The following is a 24,524-nucleotide window of genomic DNA, read 5'->3' as shown; positions in this document are numbered from 1 at the left end:
AAGTTTGGCCGCGCCACCCGAGACCTCTGCGCCGCAGCCCCGGCCAGGGGTGCGCTCCGCTCGCCCCGCGCCTCATGCCGCGGCCGCCAGCGCCCCGAGCGGGGCCGCCCCCGCCCTGAGCGGCGGTGGCGGGCGGGGAGCCCCGGCGGGCATCGCCCGCCCGCCGCCCCGCCGAGCGCCGGAGGAGTGCGGCCGCCCGCCCGCCCGCCCGCCCGCCGCGCGCCGCCCGCGCCCCGCCAAACTTCGACGCCGACAAGTGCCCGGGGCCAGCGGCGGCCCCACCGAGCCCCGCCGCGACCCGCCGGTAACTTTGCCGGGGAGGAACACCCCCGCCCCGCCCGCCCCGCGGCCCCTCATGCCGCCGCCGAGGGAGCCCCAGCGCGTCCCGGCGCCGCGGCGGCTCCGCGCCGCCCCGCGGTGAGGCTCGGACAGCCCGAGCTCGCAGGGTGAGTACCGCCCGCCCGCCGCTCCGGGGCGCGATGGGGCGGGCGGGCGGCGCGGAGGGGCCGGTGCGTGTGCCGGGGGTGTGTGCAGGGTCCCCCCGCCGGCCTCCGGCCGCCGGCCGAGGGCGCATCGGCGCGGGCCGCGCGCCCCCTGCCGCCCGCGCGGAGCGGAGCGCGGCGGGGGCCGGGGATGCTCGGGGCGGTACCTGCGCGGTGCCTCCTCCGCCGGAGCCGGAGCCCGGACCAGTCCGGGCTTTGGAAGGTCGCGGGCGGCGGGAGAGCCCTGAGGGGGGAGCGCGAGCCCTGAGGGAGGGGCGCGCCCGCCCCCGCAGCGCGGATTGACTCGCGCGGGGCCGAGGGGAGCGGCGGTCCCGGCGCGCTGAAGGCGGGGGCGGCGGCGCGGGGCATTGCCCCGCCGGCGAGGAGCGGCGGGCAAGTCCCTGGTGCTCAGCCTGGAAACAGTTACTCCCTTGCATCGGAAACTGCAGCCGGCTTTCCTAAACATTCATATGCACACAGAGCCCCCAAAGAAACCCCGCATGGCGGTGAGCAGCGCAGATCGGCTGAACCCGATAAAACAGATGCTTTTGTACTCTCAAAGTTGGTCTATTTGCGTTTTTGGCCTCTGCTGAATATACTTTTATTGTTCTGCAATCAACTTTTCAATATTTCGCAATTGATGTGGTAGGAGCCAGCCTCACTTCTGCAGAGATGTTATCGGAGACAGTGAGTGGAACAAGCCGTGGAGATGCTTTTAAAGAGGGAATAAATCACTGTCTTGCCTAGGGACAATGCGGTTGAGGATGAGCAGCTGTGGCCTGGGAAGCCCGTCAAAGGGAATAAAACCACAGCAGAGCTTCCCCTGGCTTGTTTTTTTTTTATTATTATTTGTTTAGGGTTTTTTGCTGTTGTTGTGTGGTTGTTTTGTTTTCATTTGGGTTTCATGTGTGGAAAACAAATAAATTTTAATTTCTGGCATATTTTTGGACCTTGAAAGAATGATCACCAGAGAGTTTCCAGCAGTTAGTGGCGATAGCTGGATGGAGTTCTAAACTTTGCCATCGACCCTCAGCCCTCTGACAATAATAAGAAGCGGCACCAACTTTCTAGCTATGTATGTAAAATATAGCAATAGCACAGAACAAATTCAGCGACCGGTAGGCATTCGTTTTTGAGGCTAAGAACTTTCAGTTAGAAAGTCACCAGTTCACACCCTAACTTGAAGGCTTGGTAGCCCTTGTACCCTGGATACACTGTGTGAGGAGCATGTATTACCTTATTGAGGGTATATATTAAAAAAAAAAAAAAGAAATAAAAAAAAAGGAAGCTAACTGCTCCAAATGCTAACTTAAATTCCCAGAGGAAATACTTGCAAAACAGATTGATGTTAGGTACAGAGATATTTAAGACAGTAAGCCCCCATTATAAAGATTCTAGAGGGAAAAAAAGCAGCTACATACTAAGGCTCTAAAACTTAAATAGCTGAAGTGCTATTTACTCCATATGCTGACAGCTGATGATACCTGGCAAGTAATAGCAGCGGTAGTATGATGTGTCACACAGCAAAAAATAACGTGGGAAAACCAGAAGTATTTCAAATATAGTGCCAAACCCCAGTTTTTTGGTAGCAGAATGCTGTATTTAATTTTCTTCAGACAATAGGTATTGACATTTTAAATTTCTCCTGAGGCAAAGAAATTTTTCTCTGCTAAATAGTTAAATAAGCTAGATAAGAATAGAGCATAAACTTTGTTTGGAGCAGCATTTGAGTCCGAAGACACCAAAGCAATTGTTTGAGTGTGTTGCATTTCATACAAGTATTGACAGAAATAATGTATATTAAATTGTTAAATATAGGTGCCCTCCTTCTTTGCATAGAGGAATGATTTTGCATTTATAAAAGGGGTCAGTTTGAATAAGTACCAGGTTCTCAAACACTTGAGGTTTATGAAATGTAAGTTGCATGAGGGCTAGTTCTGTTTTGTAATATGCATTATTTCTTCTGTTCTAAACTAACTTTAAATAATTAATATCCAGAGTGGACACAAAGGAGCTTTTTACTTGGGCTTGTTGGATAAATTCATCTGGTGAAGGTTTGAGAGATACAAACTTGAAACGTTTCCTTTTGGAAAAATCTGTTCTGCAGCTGCCGGTGCTGGGAGGTGACAGCCAGCACTCCTTGCATGCCTTCATTATGTTAGTTCTCCTCAGGCTGCCGTGCACTGTAATCACTGGGTTTGGCTCTCATTCCTACTCATGTGTGGCGGCAGGGTGCACGGTCGGTTTGAGAGGTGATGGCTCGTTATTTTATTACCTCCATACCTGCAGTTTGCCAAAGAGGAAGGCCCGGAGCCTATCCCTATGGATTGCACAGTGACTTCCCAACAGGGAGCTCGTGCAGGGCATCCAGCTGATGTGGTTTGCGGAGTTATTTGGGGAAGGGGGTGGATTTTCACTGTGAGGGAAGGAGGCAGAGGAGGAGTGTTAGCTAACAATACTTGACGAGATCTGAAGTTCTTCACTGGCTCTGATTCTGCCAAGATATATTTTATCTGTTCTATGGAGCGGGTATGTGCTCGATGGTTAGGATTAATATGCTATGCGAGGTACAACTTCCCCACCTGGAAAGGGATGGTTGTGCTCAGAGCTCCCTCACAGCAGATTTTGGTCTGGGGGTGAGTTGCATGCTGTTCTTTCTCAAACGGCTGTAACATACTCACTGTGGCCAGAACACCCAGCACTTCCCAGATGGAGCAGCGCTCAGAGGGGAATGTAGAGGCAGCAGATGTGGCCTTCTGCACCGTTGCCTCCCAGGTGCCTCCCAGTGTTTTCCATATTGCAGAGGCTTTGGCACATGGGAATGTTCAAGGCCCAAAACGTCCTGCAGTTCATACTGCTGTTGCTCCACAAAGGAGATCTCCAGGAGCGTTATGCACTGGAAGCTTTGCATACATTAGCTAAAGTCCTTCCAGCAGTTTGCCATTCCCTCGCTCTCAGTCTGCAAGGAAGCTGATCCCTCTTTGTCACCTCCATGGCCCCCCCCAACACCCAGGGTGTGCAACTAGCAAAGCACTGCAGGGTGGAGGGGATTAGGGCATTAGTTACTCCTGATTTGTTTGATTACCTTTTTGGAAGGTCAGATGCACAGGCATTACTGGGGGCAAAAAAACGACATTGCTTTGTGTTGCCCACAGCTAGAGGCTTAGGACTACGCAACTGGTACAGCTGCAAACTTCAGAAACGTTATTCTAAACCTTTTTTTTTTTTTTTTTTCAGAATAAATCAAATAGTTATGTCCTTAGCAATAGAGCACCAAAATGTAGAATGCATATTGTGAGTGACTCTGCAAGAATAAATATAAGCAAGACAAATTGTATAGCTCAGCACATGATCCTTAATGTGCTTTGGTCAATATCTCTCTTTGTATCAATGGAAGCTCATTAGAAGAAGATATTGCAGACTAACTGAGCCATGCCGTACTAGTTCTTGCCAAAGCTTGACATTTTTAATACATTAATAATATGTCAGTAATGTAATGGAAAACTATTAATCAGAACTGGTTATATGCCAGAAATTTAAGCTATAATTGGCTGCTTCTTGTCAGGAATGTCTGTCGTACACTGCTACAGCTGCTTAATGCTCAGATGTCTTGCACTCCTCTGCAGTTTTTTCCTTGTCAGTACACTACATTCAATCGATGTTATAGTCTATAATTCTGTGTAACGACCATCATTATGACTGGCTTACTTTAATGAGAATTCGTTATATGGGAAGTATTTTAGCACAGTGTGTTAAGGTAGTGGCTTGCTTCGCTTTATTTAGTCTTAACCAGTCCTGTTTATTAGTGGATCTGGGTCTCAGTAGTTATAAAAGGTTATGGGTAACTGAGGAGCTAGCAAGGAAGATATTAAACAAACTTTTTTTCTTTTTTTTTTTTTTTTTTTTTTTTTTTTTTTTTTTTTTTTTTTTTTTTTTTTTTTTTTTTTTTTTTTTTTTTTTTTGTTTGTTTGTTTTTGTTTTTTGTTTATTTGTTTGTTTTTTCCTAAATATGTAAACTTGTAGTCTAAGGATAATTAAACTCAGTAACTTCTTATTTCTACACCAAAAAAAATATTTACTTACTGTTTGTTCCAGCTATGACCAAGCCTTGTCCAATACAGAGTATTTTATTTGCCATAAATTTAAAATAATTTAGCTCCTTTTTTCAGCAGAGTAGTTTTTTCCCTTTTTTATAATGACTGTTCTAAGCTATGGAGTCTTGGGGATGGTTTTTTTTCCCCTTAAAAATAATAAAATACATTGGAAAGGACCAGAGGGGAAGAGTATGAGGTGTCTTTAGAGTGACATGGAAAGTGTACTCTGAATTACTGAATTCCAAAACAATAAGTAAACACTCCCACTGAAAACAAAAAAACTAGTCTAAGGTTCCTACAAAAACAATGGTACTACACCGTGTGCTCCTTAAAAAGATTTAATTTTAATTTGGTCTTAGATATTTCTGCTTTTGTGTCAAATTCAGATTTGACGCTTAAATGGGTTTGAACTAATTGAGAATGATTATTGCATGAAAATTCAGATATTTGCCGCGTATTCTGATAAAATACATGAGAGTTGTATGGTAACACTTGATAAAATGAGTATAATGGAAAATTGCATTTACGTCCATACGGCAATTATTGTAAATTACTTTGCTATGGAAACACAATTCAACCATCTGTTGGCATTTCATGGTGTCTGTAGTTTAGCTCAGTTTAAGATGAAGCATTATTTAAATATAGGGAGGCTGCTTGCAAATAGCTTTGAAGATAAGTTTTGAAAATGCAGACTACCAACGTGACATGCTAAGGAGCTTACCAGATCACAAACTGCTTCCCGTGTTTTTTGGGGTATAGGAAGGTTCACGACATTGGGCATAATTTAAAACTGGGAAGCAAAACAGGCTGCAGAAAGAGGTGACTTGCGATTGTTGCTTAACATCTGTCTGATGGGTTTGCTTAGATCTTTGCATCCAGACAAAGGAACTGTGGAGGTGCTGTGGCTGTTGGCTGAAATGCTCATCCTGCCAAGAGTCCAGTGCCCTGGCTGCCCATCCTCTGGTGGCCCGGGCTGGCACCAGGCACAGCCTCAGGGAAATGCTTGGAGTTCCTAGTCCTGATTTTCCTTGTCCATGTTAGGGTGCTTACTCTGTCTTTCATTTACTCTGTCTTACATTTCCCTTGTACATAATTTGTATTTTTTAACACATATATATTAGCATTATATAGTTAGTGTATAGCTATAGTATATAGTATTTAGTTAGTATGTAGTTAGATAGTTGTATATAGCATTTTATACCTGTAATAGTGTAACTGAGAGGATTGCTATTTGTTTTCTGAAGAGAGGAAAGGGCATATATCTGCTGTGAAATAATTGCTGAGTACTCAGGTACAGGCACACTTAAACCTAAGAAAATAAGAGGGGAAAAGCATCCCTATAATAAGCTACAAATAAACCATTATCAGTAGTTTGTCATCAGCGTGGTCAGTAAATCACAATTCAAAGGAAAAAAAAAGATGAGCAAAGCTCTTCAAAACCAAATGAGAAATTTCAAGGAAATTGATCTGTGCTTTCCATATTTTTGTTATTCTTACAAAAAAAAAAAAAATCTAAGGAATGTGTAAGGCTTTTGGAGCTCATTGAGGTCCTTTGGCCAAGAAACTATCAGCATCTGGTAGTCCTGATACCCACCTCTGTGTCACTTTAAAAAAAGAACCTTCCTGCTGCTGCCCCACAGTGCTGGGCTGCCTGCTCCCCTGCCTGCCTGCACCATCTGGGAAATGGTTCAGTGCAGTAGTTTGCTCTCCCGTTTTGCTAGGGTGAAAATACAGTTTCCGAAGCAGGAACCTCTAAATCACCTGGAACATTGTAAATTTGTCTTTGTTAGAGTAGAGTTAAACCTTTCATGTCAAAATACTTTTCACCGAGAATGATTTTGGTAGTTTGTTCATTGTAGCACAGCACCCACAGTAAAGGTTATCCATATTATACCCATTTACTTTATATTGTATCAAACCTCCAAAATGTCAACATATCGTATATTTTGTAATAAATCGATTCTTGGACAATAACTCTAATTTTTATTGTTTCCAAAAGGGTGCTGGTGCCAGAAGAAAAGAATGATTGATGGGAAACAGACACCAGCCTGTAGACACTCATCCTTTTGCTTCGGATACTGATTTATCAGTGTGTCTGGGCATCCCCTGCGAGCCCTGAACACGGAGGATCACTCAGGGTTATCGACAGTGTAGCTGAAGACCTGCAACTTCACAAATTATTATCTGCTATTGGACATCTTTTACAAGAAGCCTGACAGATAAGTTATAAGACAAAGGACAAGCGCTGTGTTGCTGTGAAAGGCTGTCATCAGGGCCTGGGTGGCTTCTACCAAAGTCTTTAACATTGTGAAATAGACATCCTATCCTAATGCTTCATGTTTGAGTTGGAATCTATTTTATAAATATATACACGTGTATGTACGTATAATCTATAGACTGCACATAAGCCAGCACTAAGCATCCTTGCGACAGTGACATAAAAGGATTTAGAAATGTATTTGTCAAGATTCCTGTCACTTCACGCCCTCTGGGTTACTGTGTCCTCCATGATGCAGCACTACCCTTCTGTGTGGGGACACTATGACGTGTGTAAGACTCAGATTTACACAGAAGAAGGAAAAGTGTGGGATTATATGGCCTGCCAGCCAGAAGCCAGAGACATGATCAAATATGTAAAAGTGACTCTGGATCCCCCAGACATAACATGTGGAGATCCTCCTGAGACCTTCTGTGCAATGGTAAGGCAAGCTTTTCATTTTGCATAATTAGTGGGTGGATATTTGTGATAAATGGCTTCAAAATGGAAGCCCCAGAGCACACATGAAATTATCCAAGAAAATCTGCATCATATTCCAAAATGTGAGAAGTTCTGCTGAACAAAATGCTGAGCGGTACATTAAGCTGGGCAATGAGGTGTTCTGCTTACAAGTACCTACCTTGACTTTTCCTGAATTCAGTGTCTCTCTAGGTCAATTTTAATGTATCAAAAGCAGCATAAAACTCCTAGTGCGCTAACCCATAACTGGGGTGGTCTTTGCCTGGATCAAGAATGACTTGAGTGAACTGATTCTGATGCAATCAGTTTAGAGCATCATAGCACGGTATAATTAAGCATAATTTCCAAACAATGAGACCAATTGAAAATTGCTGAAGCTTAAAAGTGACGGTAGGAGCTGAGCTAGTAGTTTCTCCAGCTACCCCACGCAGCCACAGGCAGCACTGCTAGAGGCTTGGTGCTGCATGCAGCAGGTCCATACCTGTGCACATGAACAATGCAGCAAAAAACCCCTGCAAGGGGGGGCCAGCTCCACCATCTACTCACAGCTTTCTTCTTAACTGAAACTGTAGGCATTCCAGCAAATTAAAAGAGACCAAAGTCAAGCTCCTTATTTTAGATGGTCCTAAAATTAGAGACTGGATTTGGATATGTTTGGCGTGGTAAATGATTGTACAGGTATGAGAAACCAGACACATGCTATCTATCTATATATATATGTATATCAGTCTTTTACAGCTGTGCTGCTCCCAAGTGTTTGACAAATCATGCTGTGAGAGGTCATTTGAGTTAAAGGAGATCTTCAACTTCTTTCTCCTCACAAACTTGGAGGATTCATTTTATTTGCCACTGAATATTTCTGTTAAATATTGAGTGGAAAATACAGTATTCTTTGACTAGAAAATATGAGTCTGAGATACAAAGCATATGTACTTACATCTCTTAATACAGCACCAGAAACCTACATCACATTACCTACGTAATTTAGATTTGAAAAACCAATGAGTTCTGGTAAGTGAGGTTATGATAACTGAGAAGAGTCTACAAGATACCTACTTGCCTGTGTACAAATCATCACTGCTGGGTGACAGCATCCCCGCAGGAAGGAAATTTGCTTTTAAATGCCTTGTGGCATCATTTTCCACCACTACTGTTCTGTAAGGAGTTCAGATCCAACCACACATCCATTTAGGGCATTATTTGCACGCGTGCAGCTGCTTCCCACATACATTATGGTAATAGCCACGTGATAAATTGCGGAGCTACATGAATAAATTACATTCACTATGAACCTTTGACTGCACCACTTGCTCTCTGCCCACTAATCCATCTCTGCTGACATGGCTTTGACACTCTAAACCTCCAAGCAGTTTCAAGCAGCCACTGTTTAAAAACAAATAAAAGCCATGTGCCCCACATAATATCATCTTTTCTTTTTTCTTCATCTTGAAATATATTTTCTCCCTCTGAATAGTAATAGCTGTGATTTAGCCCTCCGTGATGTTTACTAAACTCATTATGTAGTTTGAAAAGTTGTTATTCTAATGAAAAAAAACCCCAAAACTGTCCAGCAAACCTTGTTTCTTCCTTTTAGTGCAGATAAACATTGCAACAATTCCTTTCTTAAGTAATTCTTTAGGTTTCTGAAGGCCTTTGTTATCAGTCCATTCTCTAGTTAGAACGATGATTTTAAACATGAACCAACCAAACAAGACATTTTGATTAAGTATTAAAAATGGTGCCAGGACTTGACCTGAAAACATTTGACCTCGCAAGGTCACCAATGTTGTGATGTAGGATGAAAGTTTGCTTGGGAATGACCTGAGGTTACAGCTGTAGCTCCCTCCCAGCTTAAGCCTGTGAGATGCAGAAGATGCACAAGAATCCTCACAGGAGAAGTAGAGAAAGAGAAACAACCAGGGGAGAGGGAGAGAGAACACGCACAATGAGGGTGTGTATTTAGTGACGGGAGTTTAGAGTGACTGACTCCTACATCATAAACCCTTGCATTTTTTTCCAATATAGCTGTATATTATATATACACACTATATTTAGGTACACACTGGTAATGGCTTGGCTTACTTGAAACATTATGAAAATGACAGAAATACTTGATATTCCCAAGGTACTGTCCATGGCCACAGCAGAGCACTCTCATCCCTAAAAATGCTTCATGGCTGTCTGTATTATAGCTCCATGTAGAAATTGGACATTTCCTTCAAATTGAGCTTTTACATATGCCTTCGGCATTTTTTAGGAGATCTTTTATTTTTGCGTTCATTTTTAGCTTTAGAAAATGAGTTAAGAAGATAGCATTGACATACTTGGAGAAGGTGGGCAGTGGAAAAAAAAGAGAGCTTTCATGTTAGGCATGTTCTTGTGCTAAAAAATCCCAAATTTGAAGTGACAGAGATGCAAAGGTTTCTTTTCAGCATGGTGAAGTGCCAAACTGACTTACACAAATGCTTGGGTTTTTTGTTGTGAGTACTGGATATTTACCTGCTAAACCTGTACCACTGTTTTGTTGTTGAAGTCAACACTGACTTGGTGAAGGTCAGGATCCTTTCTGCTAATTCTAACAATAAGAAAGGGTAGCAAACAGCCAAGTCTGCTTCTGCTGGATGATAAGGTTGAAGGCGGCCTTCTATTTTATTTCCATATCAGTTCTATAATCAGGTTCTCTCTTCACCACAGACTATATGGACTAAGGTACTCACTGTTACATCTCTGTCAACCTTCGATATAGATAGATTATATCCTTGAAACAAACCACACTGAGAGGTTCATCCAAGTCCTGCTGGGAGATGATGGTAGAATCTAAGGCAGTCTGTGAGAGGGAGATGATAGTAGTCTGCAATTACACACAATGCAGTCATGTGTTGCAATGTGCACAAGCATACAATACAGAGGAGATGGGCAGGTAAATTTGCCTCCTACTTATTTCTGCGTATTCCCCATGGAATTAGATGATCCTCCCAGTCCATTATGAATTTCTGCTTAATGAGCTTGCTGAGTTTTACAGACTGAATAACAGGGTTTTGCATATGTAGATTTGTTGCAAAATTCACCACTCCTAGTTGGCATCTAAACCCAGCACATGGTAGCTCACCACTTGACTTGCAGGTACCTTTGGATTGTCCCTCCAGAAAAGCATTTGTAGGTACTATGGGGAGCATGGAGCAGGAAAACTACCCCGTAGTTGCTTTTATGCGTCTGTTCTCGGAATTACATTAAAGTCTCTGGTGACATTCAGTACTGACAGCTCTTGAGATTATTCTGAAACCTCAAGCCCTTGGAGTCCTATGATTATGTGAGATTCTCAGCTTTCATTTAAAACATCATCTTTATTTGCTTAGTCCTTCTGGTTGCAGGGAAAAGTTTGGAAATGAAACCAAGAAGCTCAAAAAGCAGAAGCCAAATAAATAGCCCTCCAAATTATTATTTGTTTCAAATCTCATCATGTTTTAAGTCACTCAGGGTTTTTACGGCTTGGAAAGGATTTTGCTCAAGAGAAGAGATACATGAAAGAAACTTATAAACAAATAAGTGGTTCACTGCTAAGAGCAGTGAACAGTATACAGACATGGAGTTGCACACGTCTGTAAGGAGGATGTGACAGCATCCTAGCACAATAAGTACTACTCCTCCTGCCAGGATAACCAACTCCCCGTGGAAGGGGTTGACTGGTCACCTCTCGCTTCCCTGGACGTTTTAAAGCAATTTTTAGTTGTTTAGAGTGAGGCACAAATGCTGGCAGACAGTGCGTGTCTGCTTTCTGTGGTATTCTTCCGAGGAAATTTGGCCATCCTTTGTCAGTCACAATGTTTGACCCAGTGTGACCGTTCCTTCAGGTCTGTAATTCATGAACTTTGAGCACTTGGCATTGCTAAGAGTGTGTCTGGCACCATACACTTGTGTTTAGTTGGCCTGGAAGGTGAGGGAAGGAAGAGGAAGGAGAAGAGAAAAGAGAAAGAAGCTATTTAGATTTTCAGAACTGAGGGATTCACATTGCAGAGATACTGTAAGCAAATTTTAAAGTACTTAGTGATGCTAGTTCTTGTGGCTTGCAGCATTTCAGTTTACAAAACAAATCTGCTTTAAATCCCTGGGAGTAACTAACGGTGAAATCTACTTCCCTCTCTGTTGTCACCTGTTAAAATTCCACAATACTCTGTGCAGTCATAAAAAGAAACAAATCTGACTTCTCATGACTGTCACCATCTTTGACCCTACAAGAACAGCATGTAGGTGGCTTCTGGTTTCTTTATTTCTAAGGCATTTGCTGTTTATACAACTGGTAAAAGGGATCAGGAAACCCATGATGCTACTCACAGCTCAGGGGTTCCATCACCCCAGTCACACCTACCTTGAACATGGACTAGCTAGCTCCCTTTGCTGAAATCCAGCCTTTAGCATGGAGTTTGCATTCAGACCTTAGCCAGCATTAGTGTGCAAATTCATCATGAATTTAACCAGGAGACTCCTAGTGGCTATTGCTGTAATTTGCAAACTAGAGACGAATTTATGTTACCAACATTTTGTTTGCAGTTCAAATGGCAACATAAAAATACAATAGCTAGGTCTAAACCCAAACAGAAAATTGTAACACCATCCCCCATCCCAAGGGCTAAAAAAACGATGAAATTATCATCAATTATAGTTGCCTGCAGCTAATTTCCTTCACAGGTTAAACAGAAGCTTGAAAAGAAGCCTGCAGATGGGAGTCCTGAGCATTTGTACAATTTAGAGAGCAGAAATGCTGATGACGGTAGAAATTTGAGCCCTTGAGTGCTACTCTGTATTTCATAGCCAATCAAAACTAAATTAAGAAACAAAGATTATTAAAAAGTCTTCTGCTCGTGTAATTCTGGCATAATATTATGAGGTGGGGTTTAAATTTTTTCCTCTGAGACTTTCGGCATCATTAATATAGCATTCCTTTAATTACAAGTAGGCTCATACTCCTTAAAAAAGGGAAAATACTGTGTAGCATAGTTAGTGATACCATTATTATGTTTACTGAAATAATTAAATGAACAGATACTCTTCTGAGTAATGTATAAATCAAAATGTGAAATAAAAATTGGTTTTGGAAGCATTTTGACATGCATACATGCATTTTCGAGAAAGACATTTTAAAACAGTGTTGAACAATATCATTAAGAGATGCTGTTAAGGAAAAAGCTTTTTTCTTTTATGGGCTGAATAAGAATATACAATCCTTCATTGTTATTCTGTCTGTGTAATCTTATTAGATAGCACAGGGTAGAATGGGAACAGGGAGTTAAAGAGGAGGCTATTGCTACTGTCTTGTTTAAAGTGGATTTTCATAGTTGTATATTTTAAAAGTATGTACAGCTCAAAGTTATTGCAGACTTTATTTGCAGCACCTGCATTCATCTAGTTTGAATTCTGTTTGAGCACGTGTAGTTATTACAAGTGTTGCTTTGTCATTGCAGGAAAGAACCTTATCCTTCAGGGAGCAGAGTTTTTATTTTGGTGTTTCCTCTTAAATTCCTGAATATTTCATTTCTAATACCCTAAGACTTGAATAGTGAGCTACAACCCCTTACCCTACCCTGTGTGTAGGGGAGGACACCTCAGCCACCCCACTGATGTGTCTGTTCTCCTCAAGGCACCACTTAGCTCCGTAGGTACCAGCCTCAGAGCAGCTGTCAGGACGAGAGGAAAGCGAGAAGCACCCGAGAAGCACAGACCGTGCCCTCTGCTCCTGCCATCCCCACCCAGCTCCCTCCCACTGGTCAGTGTGGACACGACATCCTACCTGTGCCTTTGGCAGCAGCTGCTGCAGATGCTTCAAAGGCGCCTCGGTCCTCGTGGGAAAGGATCTCTTGATTTCATAAAAGCTAAAAAAAAAAAAAAAAAAATTAGATATACTTAGCGACAGCAGGAATAAAAAAATAGCTTTGTAAAAATCTCTGTTTTCATCCAACTGGAAGCAATCTAAAAATTAGTAATTGCTCCTAAATCAAAACTGAGGATTGGCAATAAAACAGATTTGCATTTTATTCATTATCGCACATCAAGATTCCCCAGTAAATCACTAACAACACTCTGGCCAGTTGCCTTTTTTTTTTCTTCTCAGTTACACTTTGGGTACTGCAATGTTTTCAAGCCCTAAACAAAGCAAAAGCATTCCCACAAAGTACTTAAGCTGTTAAAAATATATATTTGGGGCTAAAACAGAGTTTCTAAACAAAGTCAAGGGCTTCTACATATTTTCAGTCACAGAGTTTTAAAACATGTCACTAGTATGTGTAGAAGTGCATCCTTTTAAGGAGACATATATTTTATAAATACACTTCATAAAAGCAACCGTTAAGCATTTTCTAACATTGCCTTTTTTCCATTTGGTATTTGCTCTTCTATTTTGTTTTTCCCCCTCCTGAATTTAGCTGAAAATAGTAGATATTTTTTGACAATTATTTTAATAGCAATTGATGTTGAAAAGAAAGGAACAGCTTTTGGGGGCAATTGTGGCTCTATGGATGAGGTTCTTACAAACACCTGAGCTGGTGACCCCCCCTACTCCCCTCCTTCTCAAGCACCCCAGAATGCCTGGTGGGTATCTGGGGGGAGCTGCTCAAGTACTTCGGGAGCTTGGGTTTTTGGCCTTGTTTTGTTGTGGAACCAGCAACACCAATGTCATGAAGAAATAAAAAAATTCCCCTATAAAATGAATACCCACACATCCGTGGGGAATCTGAATGGCTTGCTGTCAGTGCAGCAGGACAAGAAATGTCCCCTCAGCAACACCTTTAGTGCCATCTCCTGCAGTAAAATAATACTACTTTATAAATAAAATCTTTACTAGCAACCTATTGTAATGTGAACCACTTCTGGTGAGGCAGAGGTGATCTCGAGCTTGTGGGTCACTGCAGGGAGACTCCTAACGAGATTTATTGGGGTGCAGAGCCAATGCAGTAAAGCAGCATCCGGACTGGTGGTCCCCATCTGGGGCAGGACAGCGCATCCCTCCCAGGCTCAGGGGAGGCAGCACCGGGTGACCCCATTTCTACTCTGCTAAAAATCCTGAACTGAGAATTTTTCCAGGGTGGTAAATCCTCTTTTCAACAGAGTGACCTTTGGTTTCTAACCTGCTGGTGTCACACAGTCAGCCCAAGGAGCAGTGGTGCAGGATCACCCCCCTCACAGGAATCAGCCAGTTTGCTTTCGCACGTTTTGGTCAGGGGCACGATGTCCTGCGGCCCCAAGTGACCTGTGCAGCCTTAAGCTTTCCAGGCTGCTGTCTTATTTTAAGGACAGTGTACAAGGAGTGTGATATTATATTTCTTCCTGCTGTGATGGACAAGTCTCAGAGTGTGAATTTTGGATTTACTTGGCAGAACTGAGCAGAAATAGTTTTATGCTGCTCAGTTTTGTCCAAAATTTCTGCATAAACATGTTTTTCCTTCTTCATTTAGTATCTCTATGTCTCTAAACCCCAGAGTTTCATGTTTCTTTCTTGCAGAGCTTGTACTTTGTAACGGCTCAAAATCACTGAAAACCAAATGCAGGTTCCTGAGGCACTTCCATATATTAAAATTTCCATGTGTAAGCATCTTAGTTGAAACAAAGCCAAGTGAACTCAACCGACAGTTCTACAAACCTAGGACCTGTTGTCCATCAGGACAAACGGTTTGGTTAGTGAGCTCCCCAGAGTCCTTTGAGAAGTACTCTCAAGTAATGATTTTAACATTTAGAGATTGGCATTACTTATAAAGTATACAGTTCCATATACAGCCCAAATCACCTTCATTCGTTCAAGAAAAATTAAATTAACAAGCTGAGACAATAATCATGGTGTTTCATCCCTTCTCCTTGGTTCTGGGGAGTGGAGGGGGAGACATACCAATAAACAGTAGCAGTCCCTGTTGACAGAGTATGGAAATTATCCACCTCCTTATGCAAGAATGAAAACCTGTCATTTGGTTTTGTCTATGGAGTTTAGAAAGGGCTGAATTTGCTGGTTTTAGTATGAGTACCACTGACGGTTGGGTTTTTTTTAATACAATACCGATACTGCTTTACCAAAGCTGCCACTTCTGATACATAAAACAACGTACCTATTTAAGAGTAGCTAAAACCAGGCGAGAGATTAAACCAAATATTTTTCTACTTTTTTCAAGGCCTATGAGTACTAGGTGAATCTGAAAAGTAAAATATAATCCCAGATACTATGCAGATCATTGACTGATGAGATACAGATCCCTGTGTACACTGGAATGCTAATCTCCCTAGCTGAAAATAAGAAGTAGTTCTGTACCCAATTTACTTGTAGAAACAATGACTGTTGATACACATTTTAAGTATAGAAGTTTATGTTTTCACAGGTCACTTGCAGTGACATCATCTTGATCTACAAGTACAAATATAGCTAGGGACATGAAAATCCTTGGCATTGAGCTGACTTGGCAAGGTGCATAAGTGATTTCATGTAGCTTTGATGTTTGCTGTGTTGTATTTTCTGGAAAATGGTTTAATTTCTCATCTTCTGGTTCTTTACACAGATTGTCTATATGGAGTTTAGAAATAAAAAAGGAGAGGAAACAAAAGGGGGCAAATGAATTTTAACTATGTTTACTACAAGCAAAAAATTGTACTATATCAGGGATATTTTATGTCAGGCTTCATCCCAGAGAGAATTTTTATAGCCAAGTAGTTGTAAAACCTTTAAAAGAAGACACCATTATGATGAAAGGAGCGTTTTCTTACATGTACCTACTGCGTCTTCCAACATCTTGGTGCATTTTAGATTTTTATCTGTAAAACTGTCAAGAGCCACATTTTAGCTCATCAATTTGATTTTTACCAGCTACACACCTGCTCATAAGACACTTTCCTCCAGTGAAAATTAGAAACAGGGTTACTTGTGGGTGACATTAACAAGTGACTGGGGAGGAGGGAAGGTAAAAAATAAATAAATAAAAAGGAATAGCAAACAACTACACAAAAGCCCTCCTCCTTTAAAAACAGCAATGTGCATAGCTACAGAAGAAAAGTACAGAATGCAATTTTCTAACTGCTAAAACAACTTTTTCTACACGTGCTATTTTCCACATCTATTTTTATCGCAAGGCTTCCAGACTCTGACAAGCCTCTTGGCTTCCTTGACCATATGGATCTGCCAAGTGGTATGAATACTGCAGGGATAGCCTGCAGAAATATCCTAGCAAGGTGTCTCGCTTTGCAAGAGTTGACTCAGGCTTCCAGACGTGTTAAGTAACGGGTGTAAAGGGTTCAAACATTGGAGCTTTCCTCATTAAATTTGCGGGGTAAATTTTTGCCAGTAGTTTGCAGCCAAAAACCCCTTTTTCCTGAAAAAGAAGTGAGATAAGCTTTTGAAAATAAAAGGTTAAGAGTGTAGAAGCTTTTGTTACCTAAAGCACTAGCTTTGATTTTTTAAAGAAGGTGTCCTTCAATAACTAAAAAGCAAGTAGAAGTGAATCAGCATGTACATTTCATGCCTAAGACTAGTGTTTAACTTTCCATAAACAGGATTTAAAATGTGATCTTCTATTGAAATTAATGGGTCCTTTTTTAGACAACAGAAGGATTCCTCCTGACAGCAAAGAATGGTGACAAAATAAGGCTTCCTTAGCAGCGTGCATTATCCTCTGTACTGTACTGGTTTGAAACTCTCAAATTGGAATCCTTAAAACCATCCTAAGTAAAGGCATGTAAAGTGAGCTTCAGTGCAAGGCAGGTTGTCTATAATAACAGGACAGGATTTAGATAATGAGACGTTATCCATCTTTTCTTGGGTACAGTTTTGGGACATATAAGAGTATATTGAAAGCATATTTTAGACCATCTAGCTGGAAAGTGCCAGCTAGAATACACAGATAGAATACATAAGAGGGTTTCCATATTAAAATATACCGTTTTAGCTTTGTGCATCTTGTGGCTTATTTGTAAATAATTGAAAAGTACGGAAGACTATTATCACTAATCTTCCCCTAGTTCTCCATAATTGCATCATCATTGGTTGCAGCACTCGAACATTAGCTAAGCATCATCATTTATGAACTTTAAGTTTTTTAGGTTTAAAAAGAAGTCTCCAAAAAATACTACAATAGTTACCTTTTTGCATCAGAAAAGGTGGGGTTTTCAGCGTAACATTTTGTGAAATTTTAAACCCCAACAGAAAGTATGCTATTTTTCAATGTTAAACAATGGACTGATGTCTGCAATTTACATGGGGTTTGTTTGGGTTTTTTGAAGCCATATACACATTTGCTTCCCTTCCTTCTACAAGTTGTTTCAAGTCCTCAGCTGACCTAAAGGGGTGGATGTGCATTTAATGGCCTAGTGGAGAAGGAAGATCCCATACATCTGCCACTTGTGCTGTCCATGCACCCCTCCTGGGTGCCATCCCTTCTCTCCATTCGCCCCAAAATCTGGCCTTTTGAAAATGGTGGGGAAAAGACAGACTGAAGAGATAACTGATGACTTGTTCCAAAGAACAGAAGAGCCAGCCTTACTCCTGGCTACATCCCTGTCTTGTCACACCTTAAATGCTCCGCACCTTGAGAAGCCACCAGAGCTGACAGGTTTATTCTAACTTAGTCTTCTACCTTTTTTGGGTAAGAGTCTCTTTGAAAAGGGTACAGACCCACGCAGACTTCATCTGTGGACTTTAGATGGGTATGGGTAAAGTGTTTCCTAAATGTTTTCTAAGTGTAAAGATAAAATAGTTCAGCAGTAGGATGGGAGAAGTGTGTGCTGAAATGTGGATCCATTGATGAGAACCCCCTCATTTGTGCTGCTCATAAGTGCACACACTCTAAGACAGTAAATACATTGCAGGAGCTCAGAGAAAGCAGGCACAGTCTTTTTAACAGGCCATGTTCAGCTGTTCTGATCGATGATAATCTGGATAAGAATTTGGAGTAAATGTCATTCTGGTGATTGTATCTTATCAAGGGCCTCATACTGCTAAGTAATGGGCTTGGAATGATGAAATTGTGCAGAAGATCAGAAACAAAAATCAGAAAGCAGCAGGGCCCCGCTGGATTTAACCTTAGCCTCAGGGGGTTTTTCAGTTCCCCTCCTCAAGGTCATTGCACCTGTACTAATGCAACCATCAAGATCCTTCTCCTGCCAGGCCAGTTCTTCCTCATACTCCAAAAAAAGATTTACAGGAACTGACCAAGAAAAAAATAACGTTCTTCACAACTTACTGCAGAGATGAATGGCACCTGTGCTCGCAATGACCTGTTTTAACACTTTTTTTAACGACACCTCCCTACATGAGCTTCTCTCAGCTCCTGTCACATAAGCCACAGTTGGGTTTTTTTCCTTCCATCCTGGCCAAACACCAAGGTCTCAGAAAGTAGATGTAATGGCCCTGTTGAGCAAGCTGTGGCTGTTGCTGTCTCTACTCTGGATTAGTAATTGTTTTGTTTATAATTACGAGCTGTATGAAGCCTTGCCGAAAGAGCAGAACAAGTTTACTTTTGCAGTGATGAAATAAGTCATAAATTGCAAACACCTATGAAATTCAAAAATATCCCTCTGAACCCAGGATCAGATGCACAGCATTCTGCTGAGATGTGAACATGTAGCAGTGCAGATACAGCAAAGGGCTGCTGCTGAAGGAGAGGGCAATAAACCTCATTTGAGCTAGGAAGGTGGCTTACAAGGTAATGCTAGTTCTCAGGGGCAGACACTGCCCTGTATCTTACACACACCCAAAGTGTCCCAGGAGGTTTTGCAGCCCCTAAACAACCCATGGCACATGTAGAGAAGCATATAGCAATGTTGCATCTCAGAAGATGATGATAGACATCCCTCCTATTTCTATGCAGAACTTGGAGAATTCTTGGATAACTTGTTTCCAGTAGAAATCAGCTTTTCTCCATATAAGAAATGCTTATGAGATTCTAACAGTATTGTCACACAGACTTTGTCAGAAGATGTTATCTGGCCCATAAACATATGAAGCAGAGAAACTTATACCTGAGCCTACAATACCATTATACCTGATAAGACAGATATTTATTTCAACCCTGCACTTCATAGATCTCCACATGCCAGGTAGTTGGGTTCAGTTATTATCAACTTAAACTGTTTATAGTTTTCTGCCCTAGGTTTATTAATGCTTTATGCAGAAAAACAGTGCAGAAGGTGAGCACAACACAAAATAAGGGCAGACTTTACAGGTAATTTACAGAACCTGAAGCTAATGAGAAAGAGTCCTTTCCTACAGTCTTATCGTGCAATCCCTGAACCTCACAGGCTTTGAGCAGATCTGCAGCCATAGAAAAAAACTATTTCCCAACTTGGTTTGGGTTTTTGGTGGAATATTTTTAGGTTTTCTCAGTTAGAGTCACATTTCAACTATTTTACTTCTTTTTCATCATTTTCTTTGTTAATTGTATGTGCAAGGTTCGCAGAACTAAAGTTGTAAAAAAATCTAATTTTAACGTGCAGTTGATTTATGAAATGATGCTCAGTTCCTTGAGTTTGGGAAAATAACATATACCACTAATAATCTCTCAGAACTGATTTAACACCGTATTCTATCACAGTGCTAGGAAGAAGCCAAGGACTTGTAACAATCTGTCATTTGCAGTGACATTTTTATTACTCTTTCAGAAATGCTGTGCTTTAATTGTCTTCCTGCTTCAAATCAACTGCTTAGTTTGCTTTAACAGTATTTTTTTCTCTATAGTTACAGTTGCCCTTGCTATAAGAAGCCTAAACTCTCTGTATATTCCTGGCATGGTAACTGCCAACAGGAACCGGAGCAGAGAACCTACCCGTGTCCTTCTAATTTAAGAGAGTGAAAATGCTATTGATTGCAAGTCACACTTTTATGGAGTTCACACCAAATGCCTTGCAGACCTGCATTCCAGGCAATCCCCCTTTGATTCACGAGGACTGACCCGAGAGAAAAATCCATCAAAATAATATACCCTTTTTTTTCAATATTAGGAAATTTGCAAGAAGCTGCCCAATAGAGAAATAGCTTTGCTTTCAACTATTAAAAAGAAACTGCGAGCTCTTAATTTAGTAGCAATGTCGCTAGTGCTTTAGCATCTTCTGCAGTGTGCCTCCAACTGATGAACTGAAGCACAACTATAAATAAAGATGATGTCTTTGTCAGCTTGTGAGAAAAAGGGTTGGATTTTGGGTTTGTTTTTTTTCACCTTTCCTGAAAGGACATGTAGTAAGATATCTCCAATCTTTTTGTTTGTTTAATACATACATTTATCTGTTTGATGGGTTACTGAATAAAACCACTGATTTTTTGCCTGCTAGTTCACAATATAGCTCAGTGAGCAACAGGATCACAGCCCTAAGATTGCATCGTATACAATTGGCAACCCAAAGTTTAATGATTGTGTTAAGTTCTCAGCTTTACAGTTCAGGACTTTGAGGTGCTCATCTCTTTTCAAGTGAGAGGCAATTTTCCTCCACCCCAAACCAAACTGAACCTGGCCAAATTGCATTCTCAGACCTGTAGTCTCTGTGTATCCTCTGTGTGTCTCAGTGATGAGGGATCCTCTCCTCACATCCCAAATCCTTGGGATATCCCTTTCACAGTTAAGCTGCTCCTTTACCACTCTGTATCTCATAACTAAGAAGTTGTCTGAGGAGCAAATGGCTTTGTTGGGTTGGGTCTACCTGCTCTGTGTTTTAAGAAAATACCTGTCAGAAAAGCATCGTTTCACAAATCCCCAGATTGGGGACCCAGTGCCATGACAAAGAGGAGGGACTCGATGATGGCTGTGGGAGGGTGGCTGGTTCACATGCTAAGAGGTTTTAGTGGAGCAGATGAAATCTGTCCTGGCTTCTGAATCATAGATGCATTCAGGCAAAATAACAGTTGGGGAAAAAGAGAGTTAATTTTAAGGGCTTGCATGCCTTCAGGTTTGTTTGCTTGAGAATATTTTTGGAGGGTAATGTTAGATGCTAAGGGAAAGTTACAGCAAGGCTTGTGACTAATGGATAAGAAGCAGGATGCTCTGTGATGCTACAAGAAAAATGCTGATGCAGTTTAACTGATATCAGAGAGATAAAATAGCACCAGCATTAAAACACAAACAAACCCTGAAAGATTTTTGTCAAGGTTTTGAGATCCCACCTCAGTATCATTTTAGAGGATGTTTCTAACTAGTAGCCACACAAATAACCGCAGATTAAAGTGTCATACAACTCGATTAACTAGGTGAAGGGAAAATAGCAACATTTTCCTTTTAATGAGATGTCTGCTCTCTCCTCCTCTGTACTATGCATCTTAATGTACCTTGCTGTCTGCGCTGACTTGGGGCTCCAAGGCTTTGTCATTTCTTGGCAATTCCATTCTCTAATTTCTTCTGACACATGGTGCTTAAATCCACACGAAATGTGAGGTGAGGCAGAGAGGATTCCTGCAGACTGCCATGCCATAAGAGGAGCGCTCATTTGCATTATTCATTAGATAAATGCACTGATTTGCATCTCATTCTGGTTGTCTCCATTTCCAGGCAGAGGACGTAGAGAATTGACTGAATTGCTGAATTTTTATGATATTAATAGTGTTCATATGGGATTAAGTCTCCATTGTCTGCTGCCCTGTATTTTGTCCCGCACTTACCTTAAATACCTATAGAAATCACATCCTTTTATTGTTTTAATAGTGAACTGTGGCTATTTACTGCACAGTAAAAGGGTGCTAATTTGTTTATTACAATTTTGAAAATATTTATCAAAACCATAACTCAATACCTAATCATTATTTGTAATTGGAATATTGTGATCTTTTTCCCTGTTGTTCTGAGGTTATGGTTCAAAAGCAAAAGCCTGTAAAACAGCTGCAGTGAGCTGACAGTATCTATAATTTTTTTTGCCATTCAGTGTTCTTGAGCAGGAAGCTTTAAGAACTACATGCCTTCTGTTAACTGACATGTTAACACAGTAAAGTGGAGAAATAGTATAGCCATAGATAACTTTCAACATTGTTTCATTCCTTTCTAAGTTTTATGAACCAATTTACATTATGCTTAGCATTAATATTTGATTCAGAAATCTATACTGTAAAAAGGAGGGGTTATCACTGTTCTGCCCACAGGGTATTGCAGGGTGAAGTTCAATTTTGGGGGTTTAGCACTATTGAGCTCTTTCATCCTGTTACTAAACACAGGATACTGCCTGGGGGAATTGGGAATTTTAAAAGACTTGAACTAGTATTCGTTATTTCATCAATGGTTTTTGAGAAAATGTGCATGCAAAACACCTTTGAAAGCGCTGCTGAAACCCAGAACCATTCCCTGAGCCGTCATTTACCTCCTAGGACAGCAAAATGCAAAAACAATAGTGGCTTATTCTGACTCTGAATACCCTTAGTTATGCCTGGTGCTGCACTGGGCTCGATATTGTAGAAAAACATGAAAAGATGTGGTCCCCATTTTAAATAGCTTATAGTACATTTGAACCACAAATGTAAAAAGCAATTAAAAATTGGGGCTCTGAAGGCTGACTTAGGCAAGATAAGGTCTTAAGACTGACAACTATGCATTATTTTTATTGTTATTATGGCATGGCTCTATGCTGATGCTAGAGCTGTCTGATGTCTTGGGGGTGCCACGCTAGACAGATTCATGTTGGGCTCTTGAATTATAAAGTGGGAAAGGCAATGGGTCCAAGGAAGAGTTGGTCAGAAGACTTAATCTGTAAGCAGTGTTACAGCAGAAAATACAATTAAAATGGCGTGTGAAAATGAAAACAGTTTGTACTAGGACCCTGCCTAATACACAACTTAATTATAATTGAGTTTGCCACAAGTTAGTGACAGCTGAATCTAAACAAATCACGCAGGTAATGTGCTGATTGCACTAACAGCAGTTGTTCTCAGGGGCAGAAGATGCCATATGGCTCCTCTTCTCTACCCAGGTCAAAATATCATTAGGAAGAAGCTTAACTACATCAACAAAAATGAGGAATTAGCCAGTCTGGCTTTCCTCCAGCCTGCAGTGTGCATACACATCCCGGGGTTTGGCCATTCCCAGGCACAGTGGGGGGCTACTCGAGATTTTTCCAGAACGTACCAAGTGGAGGAGTATCATGGTACTTGAGGACAAACAAAGGCAGCTGGTGCTCAGTTGCATTGCTCAGGCACAGCTTAGCTCTCCAAGACATGCCCAGATTATGTTTGGGCAGTTTGTGAAAGGAAAATAAAGTACAAGTGACACCAAATGCAAACCAGGGCAGCGGAACGTGAGGGATGAATGACATCTGAGCTAGTCCTGCACAAGGCAAGGTCGGGTTCAGCACAAGGGAGGGCTTTTGATGTGAGTGGGGACACGAGTCAAACTCCATGTAGTGAATTTGGTACAAGTCTTCTAAATTCTGTATAGAATTTTCATTTTATGAATAGACAAAATTATAGTATAAATTTTGCAGTTCCATGACGATGTTATGCCTGACATTGCCTTATGATTTCAGAATCTTGTCCATTTACAAGCATCAAACGCTAAAACCAGTCACTAATAGTAATGTAGAAGCTGCTGCTCCTGCAAAAGCAGCAGAAGCTGGTTGCACCACTGCTTTGAAACCAACTTTTAGCATGTCTGTTCTAAACTATGTAATGCTTTACTAGGGTGCATCAGGCTCAAGTGCAGCAGAAGTACAGTTTATGCTGTATTAAATTGTTATTAACTACAAAACGTCATCCAAAGTATAGTGTTCTGCCAGTTTGAATTATGTATTTTCATTATGCTTTTTGCTTTGAAAAACACACATTTGAAATTTTTAAGCAAGCCAAATAGGCCAGATGCTGCCCTTCAGAAATAAAAATTGCCTTAACTGATTCTGTGATGATTTGGGTTGTAGAAGAGCCGTAAAATTTCTGCCAGACTTAAAATATCTTTCCTTGAACACTGGTCCCGCTGTGCTGATCTTGCTGTCAGCAAGGGTTTGCAGATCCTCAGTTATGAAACACCTTGTCACCACTCACCCAGCAGCTTGCTTCTGCTTTGCTGTGAAGTTTGTTAAAGCACTTTGTTCAGATTTTGAAATATAGAGTACTTCCCAATGATTTTTTTTAGGAAAATGGTTGAGGGCAGTCCTTTGATACAGCTCAGGATAGCTATTCGGAAGTGTGTTATGGAAAAGGTGGATAATCCATTGTGCAGAAGCCTTTAAATTATTCTAAACAATATTCACCCTTAAAAATGTCCTTGTCTAGTGCAAAGTAAGGAGAGC

At 41.3% G+C, this 24,524-nt stretch overlaps 1 protein-coding gene across 8 annotated transcripts in view; it reads left to right on the top strand.

Moving 5' to 3' along the window:
* The first annotated feature begins 341 nt into the window (after positions 1–341).
* The window catches only part of NTNG1 (netrin G1), a 149,132-nt gene continuing 124,949 nt past the window's right edge, over positions 342–24,524 (top strand). For 5 of the 8 annotated variants that reach the window (XM_027880460.1, XM_027880456.1, XM_027880459.1 and 2 more), the window contains exons 1-2: positions 342–446; positions 6,576–7,275. In XM_027880460.1, the coding sequence (XP_027736261.1) occupies positions 7,030–7,275 (246 nt within the window). In that variant the 5' untranslated portion in view covers positions 342–446; positions 6,576–7,029. Of the gene's footprint in view, positions 447–1,347; positions 1,558–6,575; positions 7,276–24,524 lie in introns of those variants that run through there. The other 3 variants (XM_027880463.1, XM_027880462.1, XM_027880457.1) reach the window with 2 other exon arrangements.

The sequence above is a fragment of the Empidonax traillii genome, unplaced genomic scaffold, assembly GCF_003031625.1.
Source record: "Empidonax traillii isolate 1590-97213 ecotype Southwest subspecies unplaced genomic scaffold, ASM303162v1 scaffold69:size3087049, whole genome shotgun sequence".
Lineage (NCBI taxonomy): Eukaryota > Metazoa > Chordata > Aves > Passeriformes > Tyrannidae > Empidonax > Empidonax traillii.
The sequence above is the reverse complement of the archived record's forward strand: the minus strand, read 5'-3'. Positions and strand labels throughout refer to the sequence as shown.